Here is a 7879-nt window from a genome sequence, read left to right on the forward strand (position 1 = left end):
TCATAATTGATACGTGACAACTGTGCCATGCCAACATTTCCCTCTTGAGTATCATTGGGATTCCTTGAATGTCTGTCGGTATAGTTTTCTATCTACATTCATAGCTGGTGTAGTGAAAAGAGCAAATTAGATTCCAACATAGCGGGCAGATGACAACAATGTGTCTCCCTCATTCCCAGGTACTTGCTTTACCAGGTGTCATCCTAGTTTACAGAAACATAATGTATCAGTTGCTAGCTGACAGTCTCAGTGTATCCAGTGATGGTCAAAGGCAGGAATCCTCTTAGGGCTATGGAGAATTAGCATGATGAACATAACAATAAAATGTGACTAAAATGATAATGCAAATCTATTACTGTGTAGGCAAGTCATCAAAGAACTGATTGATGTCTTCTGTTCGAATTGTATACAAAGGTCTCGGGAAATTTTTATAGTGTGGCTTTGCTCCACTTCTTCTTCTTAGGGGAAGATGAATCCTGGGGCATCTTCTTGTATTGACCCTGACTCAGCATCCCATATGAGAGAAATAGCTAAGAATATTACTGTCTTGCTCTGAGGTTGTTTCTTAAGAAAAGAAAGATGACTCTCTTTTCTACCATTATCTCCCATTATGCGATCTGTTTTCAATTACCACAGTTCTCCTGCTTTTTCCAGTTACTTCCTCTCATTAAGAGAGGACTTCCCTGGATAGACATCACTGGTTTAGCTATACTGCCCTCTCTAGGCATTTAGCAGGATTAGACTCTCCAGCACTGCCACTTTGTCCATTTCTAGAAAGGAGTAGAAAGGCAAAGGATGATGGAACCATCTCTACCAGGAGAGAGTGAAGCATCACCTATGGGTCTGTCTTAATTTAGCCCAATGAGGTGAAGGCACTATCCACTCCATCTTTCCTTTAGGAATATGCATAGTCAAATTTAGAGGAATTTAAATAGAATTCTGAGCAGCAACGTCTCCTTCTGCCTGAACATGCAAATATTATCCTGGACTCAAGTCAATTGGATTCACAAGAGAAAAAGAAATTGTGTGAGATGAGGATTACTTTTGTGAGGTGGTAGGTAGCAACATCCCTGATCCTCTTATTCTCACCTCTGCACCTCCCCAAATTCCCAAAGGTATTCCCCTTACACTAGCCAGTATATTCAGATGAAGCCCACATTTGCCTGGTGTTAATCTATAGGGTGCACCAGTGCTGAATAGTCCCAAAAGCCTTCACTCATTATCTCCGGGTCGTCCAACTTCTTTTAAAACTGAAGCATTATTTACATCTGGTAAAATGACACAAATCTTTAAGTGTCTACCTTTTTACTGATGATTTGTTTATCTATTTGCTATTGATGAACATTCGGGTTGTTTTTAGTTTGTCCTACTATAAATAAACCTACTATGAATTTTTTGTGCAAGTTTTTTTTATATACAGAGGGTAGTTATATGTTTAATTTTATTAGGAATTGCCAAACTGTTTTCCAAAGTGATTGCACAACTTCACACTCTTACCGTCATTATATGAGAGTTTCAGTTGCTCCAAATCCTACAAAAATTTTGTATTGTCTTTTTAATTGTAGCCATTCTATTGAGATTCAGGGGTATCACATTGTCACTGTAATTCACATTCCCCTGACAAGTAATGATGTTGAGTGTCTTTTCACATGTGGTATTTGTTATTTTAATATCTTCTTTTGTAAAATGTTCAAGTTTTTTTGTGCACTTTTAAAAATTGAGTTGTGTGCTTTTGCTTATTGATTTGTATGAGTTCTTTATATATTCTGGATATGTCTTTTGTCAGATATATGTATTGTGAATATTTCTCATTTCTTAAGGTATCTTTTGGTGAACAGCAATTTTATTTTGATGAAATTCAATTTAGTAATTTTTCTTTTGGGGTTAGCCCTTTTCGTTTCCCGACCAAGAACTCTTCACTCATCTCAAGGTTGCAGATACATTTTTATATATTTCCTTCTGTTTACTTCAAGAAATTCTATACTTTTAACCCTCACATTTAGGTCTATGAGTCACTTTGAATTATTTTTTGTGTGTGGTGTCGAGTAAGAGGTCAAGGTTTAATTGTTTTCTGAGTGCATATCCAGTTGCTCCAGCTGAACATGTTGAATGTGTCCCCATTAAATTGCATTGACACTTTGCCAAAAATCAAGTAATTATATAAATAAAGACATATTTCTGGGTTCTCTCTTCTGTTACATTGATCTATTTATGTATTTTTATACAAATACTATACCTTACTAATTATTTTATCTTTATATTAAGTCTTGAAATTTGGTATTGTTTGTCCTACAACTTTGTGATTTTTCTTCAAGATTGTCTTGGCTGTTCTAGGCCATTTTCATTTCCATTTAAATTTTAGAATTGGCTTGTCAGTTTCCAAGGACAATGACTAGGCTCCTTTGCCCAGGCTTGGAGCAAACTAGTTGGAATCAGGTCTACTCTTCTTTTTCAGATATGCAAACATCTAGAAAGTTTCTCTTCAGCTGGTAACTTAGAAAGAAAGTCTTTCACCATTGCATGGGTGATCTGATTTATCAATAAAATTCCATGAGCTATAAATATTTATTTGAACAAATTCAGACATTACAAATGCATACAAAGTAGAAATTTTCTCCCTCTTTGTCCCTCCCATGAACTTACTCCAGTGACTATACACTCGTGTATATTAATATAACTTTTAACATAATGAATTCATACTTTTACACTTCATTCCACATACAGATTTTGCTACTTAATGGCTTTTCAAGGAAGTAATAGACATCCATTTTATTCTTTGGACACGCTGTATGCATAGTGTTTCATTCTGTCTAATTAATCATAATTAATTTCTCCATTCTCTAATGATAGGGTTTTAGGTTATTGCCAACTTTTATCTGCTATAAACTAGGATTCACTGAAAAAACATCTCAATATTCAATATACATTTATGACAACATTTCTATAGATGAGACTCCTAACAGTGAAAGTTGTTATAATAAAGTATTAAATTACATATTTTTAAACATATAACTTTAGGGATAGATGGAGGGAAGAAAAGTTCCAACATCTCTGCTGTAGAATGCATAACTTTCATGTTATCACTCTTGGTTCTTATTCTTTCTGGCCATTAACATTTTTTAATCACATGGTAAAAAAAATTAGAGGAAATTCAAAAGAAATAAAATATAATAAACGAAGGAAAGAAAGAGAAGATTATAAAAGTAAAAACTTTATTTCTAAACAAGAAAATGTGTTTTTGAAAGAGAAAAATAAGGAATTATAAAAATCCTCAAAATGAGAAAATTAGTTAAAATATAAGCCTCCTCTTCCCTCTCTCCCTCCACTGTTTCCTCCTTCAAATGATTGCAGAGACATTCAACAGTTATAAATGAAGTGATTGTTTTCAGCAATACACTGAAATGTGAAGGATTTGGGAAGATGTCTTAATAAAAAAGAGAAATTTGTTCAGAAAATATTTGCGGGAAAAAGGATTCATTTAAATAAGTATTTGGGAGTTGAGAAACTGATGAATCTTCATAAGAAAGATGAGGAATACTTAAGAAGAGTGTTATGATTTAAGCAGAGACAGTGCCAACAGGTGCACCATCATAATGGACGTAAGTACCCACAATAGCTTTGTCTCACATGGTTTAAAAATGCTAACATTGGGGCTGGGCCAGTGATGTAGTGATTATGTTTGTAAACTCTGCTTCAGCAGCTCAGAGCTTGCAGGTTCAGATCCCAGGTGCAAGCCTACACATCGCTCATCAAGCCCATGCTGTAGTGGCATCCCACATGCAAAATAGAGGAGGATTGCCACAGATGTTAGCCTGGTGACAATCTTGCTCAAACAAAAATAGGAAGACTGGCAACAGATGTTAGCCCGGGGCCAATCTTCTTCACCAAAGAAAAAAAAAAGCTAACCCCCCAACAGCTTGATTATTTACCATGAACCAGAAGAAACAAGAATCAAGTGGAGGTGCTGGCTGGTGGCGCAGCAGTTAAGTTCGCACGTTCTACTTCGTTGGCCCAGGGTTTGCTGATTCGGATCCCGGGTGCAGACACGGCACTGCTTGGAGATCCATGCTGTGGTAGGCATCCCACATATAAAGTAGAGGAAGATGGGCACGAATGTTAGTTCAGGGAGAGTCTTCCTCAGCAAAAAAGAGGAGGATTGACAGCAGATGTTAGCTCAGAGCTAATGGTCCTCAAAAAAAAAAAAAAAGAATCAAGTGGAGCAGATTCCACTTGTGGATTTTTCAAGAGGGTGTGGCCTGGGATTTCCTCTTCCCCATAAGCTTTCTCAGGCCCTGTTTCAGGTCCTTATTTCTCAGGCTATAGATAAAAGGGTTTAGCATGGAGGACAAAACTGTGTAGACAATTGTTGCTATGTGGTCCTTGAAAGAATAGGTGGACAGGGGCTGTAAATAGACATAGAAGATACTTCCATAAAAGAGGGTTACCACAGTGAGGTGAGAACCACAGGTGGAGAAGGCTTTACGTTTCCCAGCAGCTGAGGGAATTTTGAGAACCGCAATGAGGATTAGTACATAAGAGAAAGCAATGAATAGAAAGGGAGTCACCAAAACAACAGATCCTTCTATCATGATCACAATTTCATTGACAAATGTGGAGGAGCAGGATAATTTCATCAGAGGACTGAGGTCACAGAGAAAGTGATGGATAACATTGGAGTCACAGAAGGTGAGATGATTCAGCAAAAGTGTGTGTAGGAGTGAGTGGAAGTGAGGAAATGAGCAAGAGAAGGCCACCAGCAAGACACAGCGGTGGTAGCTCATGGTGGTGACATAGTGGAAGGGATTGCAGATAGCCACATAGCGGTCAAAGGCCATGACTGCCAGAAGGAAGCTGTCAGAGTTTCCCAAAGCATAAATAAAATACATCTGTGTCAGACACCCAGCATAGGAGATGGTCTTCTTTGACAGGAAGTTCACTAGCATCCTGGGGACAACGGTTGTCGTGAAGCAAATGTCAGTGAAAGACAGGCAACTCAAGAAGAAATACATGGGGGTGTGGAGCTGGGGGTCAGAGCAGATGGCCAGGATAATGAGTAGGTTCCCTGTTATGGTGACCATGTATATGACAAGGAAGAGGATAAAGAGTGGCTTCTGGTCCTCAGGCCGGGAGGAGAGTCCCAGGAGGATGAACTCAGAGATACTGAGTTTGGTTTGATTACCTCTTTCCATTGACTTGGGTCTAGTTATATACAAGAAGTTTCATTATTTAACATTCTTCTGTTCCTTAACCCAAATCATGAGAACCCAGCAAGTCTTTGCTTTGTCTATTTGCTCCTAATTAGCTGTTGTGCCAAGACAGCTTGTCGACCTCACGGTCCTTGATGTGGTCCTCCCTTCCCAAATCCATGGGCATCACCAGGACCTGATATTGAAAGCTGGAGGCATAGAATAAGAGTTTTCCTTTAGAAATCATCAGTGGTGGACCTCTCTGATTCAAGTTCATTAGTTCCTATTCTGTAAAAACTCTGTTCACCTGTGGGGGACACAGCAATAAAAATGTGCATTTATGAAGCTCATGTTCTAGTTGGGGAGACAGATTGTCAAGAAACAAAATGCATAATATAATATCAGGTAGGGATAAATTTTGTGAACAAAATAAAGTAATATATAAGGGGTGGAGATGGATAGGGAACAGGGGTGGAGGTATTTCATACAGGGTGGTCACAGGACACACACCCCCATCAAAGAAAATTCAGTTGTGCCACTCTAATGTTGATCTTTGCATTATCTTGGAAAATGATAAGAGTTGGCCAAAATAACCAACAGAGCAAATCTAAGAGGAGTGCTGAACCCAGTTTAATAAAATATTTTTTTTCTCCTCTGGGAACATGATAAGAGATTCATCCTCCTTAACTCATGGCATGCTATAGTCAGTCTGTGCAAGTCACCTCTTTTTTGTAAATTGATTTTCCTTTCTTTAATCCCCTATCCTACATCCTGTTTGTAGAAGATGGGTATGCATTGTTGATTTTTCAATTCCTTCTTTTAAAATTCAGCTCTCATAGTTGTATCCAAAAATATCGATGAGAAACATGTTAAATTTTAAAATATATAGAAATCTGTTTTTTTCAGTCATATTTAGTTACTTAGTGATGAAATCAAAGTGGCTTCCATTTCTTGCTACTACAAAAAACACTGCAATAGAGATCTTGGATCAGCAAAGTGTTTTAAACCAATTTTTTAGACAGCATATTCATCCATACCTTATGAATGGACATATTACACAAAGATTTTCAAACATTTTGAGATGTTGATTGTGTCTGTATTCTTGGTTACCATAAAAATCTCTACAATGATCATACTCATATCATCGAAGTGTTTACAATAATTTCTTTAGAGGCAGCGTATTCGCTCACACAATTTGAATGGGCCTTTTACATTGGAATTTTCAAACATTTTTTAAAACCTTACATTTATATTAATGTATATATTAATTCATTTAACAATTAAATGCTTACATTTTAGTTGTAGGTTACTAAACATCTTTAAACCTCAGTTTCCTCATGTGTAATATTAGACAAAAATAGCTGCATTCTCATGAGGATCTAGTGAGATAATGCACTTAAAATGCTTAGAAGAGAGACAAGCACAATGTAAACACTCAGTGGAAGCTGTTGATCCTCAACAATCCCAGTGTCGTCTTCCCTTATGCGCTGTTCACGGATGTTCTCAAAATCAATTAATTCACGTGCTTCACGTATCATAGCTCTCACTGCCAAATTCTCAGACAAATGTCAGGATTTTGCAAGATTTTATGGAAAGAATATTTGTTTCTGCGTTGAATGATTTGAGGATATCAATAATTGAAGTTAATAATAATCACCAGTATTTATTGAAAATTTATTACATGTCAAGCCTGTGCTAACCACTTCTTTAAATCTTATGGTAAGGGATTACGAGACATGTGTTGTTATTAGGAGACTGAGGTTAAGAGGGGTAAGTGGTTTGCTCAAGGTCACTGAGGAAGTGAATAGCAATCAGGAGTTAAACCCCAAGTTGACTGACTCTGAAGCGCATGCTCTCAACTCTTATGCTTCACTTCATGTTTCAGTATATGCATTGTCTATCACAATCATGTACAGGCAATGTCTTCCTCACTGTGATGATTTCCTAAATGAACTACCCTTCTATCCCCTTTAATGACAAGCTTTCTTCCCCTATGTTCAGAATCTATCCTTGTAATTACAAGAGAAGTTGCATAGCTTTCTGAATTGTACAGATGGTAGAATTAGAAATTTTGAATACCCATGTTAACTGACCAAAATCAGGTGGAAAAAAATTGACCATGCATGGCTGGGGTGTATCTGGTGTGTGGAGTTGTCACTGTGCAACAGAGAGTGCCCTGGACTTAAGACAAAAGATGGGGGTTTCATGTGTCCTCCATCACCTGCTCACAAGCCAATTCTTGATGTTTTATGAACAGCAAGTGAGATACCGTGCCAATCACAGATCAATATTCAAAATTGAGTCATTTGTGAAAGAGTTGCCTAGGGATGCAGAATACAAAAAATTAGTGATTTGAGTTAATTAATGAGGTGCTTTAGTTTGTAGACATGAAGATCACCCATGCTGATGACTAGAAAAAAGAAAGGTTTTAGATCTGAGAATCAGGAAAAAGAGTTCTAAAAGCACCAGGGGAGTGAATGAGGCTGGGAATAAAATAGATTTTTTTCTTCCTTTCTACTGATGGGGCTTTGTTTCCACTAAAACATACATCATAGGTGGCCTAGAGGTCAAACTTGATGGACTTAAAACCAAAAGCCAGATGAAAATTTTAGTTGCACCCTATGGCTTCTTAATCCATGAAATATTTGAAACTATAAGGGAGGAAGGAGCAAGTACTAAACTGGGTTGGAGTA

General features: G+C 37.4%; 1 protein-coding gene across 1 annotated transcript; it reads right to left on the minus strand.

The window, feature by feature from the left end:
* Positions 1-4241: 4241 nt before the first annotated feature.
* On the minus strand, positions 4242-5189 carry LOC124247938 (olfactory receptor 1L8-like). Its single transcript, XM_046677855.1, has one exon. It carries the CDS (start codon positions 5187-5189, stop codon positions 4242-4244), a length of 948 nt encoding a protein of 315 aa, XP_046533811.1.
* Between the last annotated feature and the right edge of the window lie 2690 nt (positions 5190-7879).

The sequence above is a fragment of the Equus quagga genome, chromosome 1 (genome assembly GCF_021613505.1).
Source record: "Equus quagga isolate Etosha38 chromosome 1, UCLA_HA_Equagga_1.0, whole genome shotgun sequence".
NCBI lineage: Eukaryota > Metazoa > Chordata > Mammalia > Perissodactyla > Equidae > Equus > Equus quagga.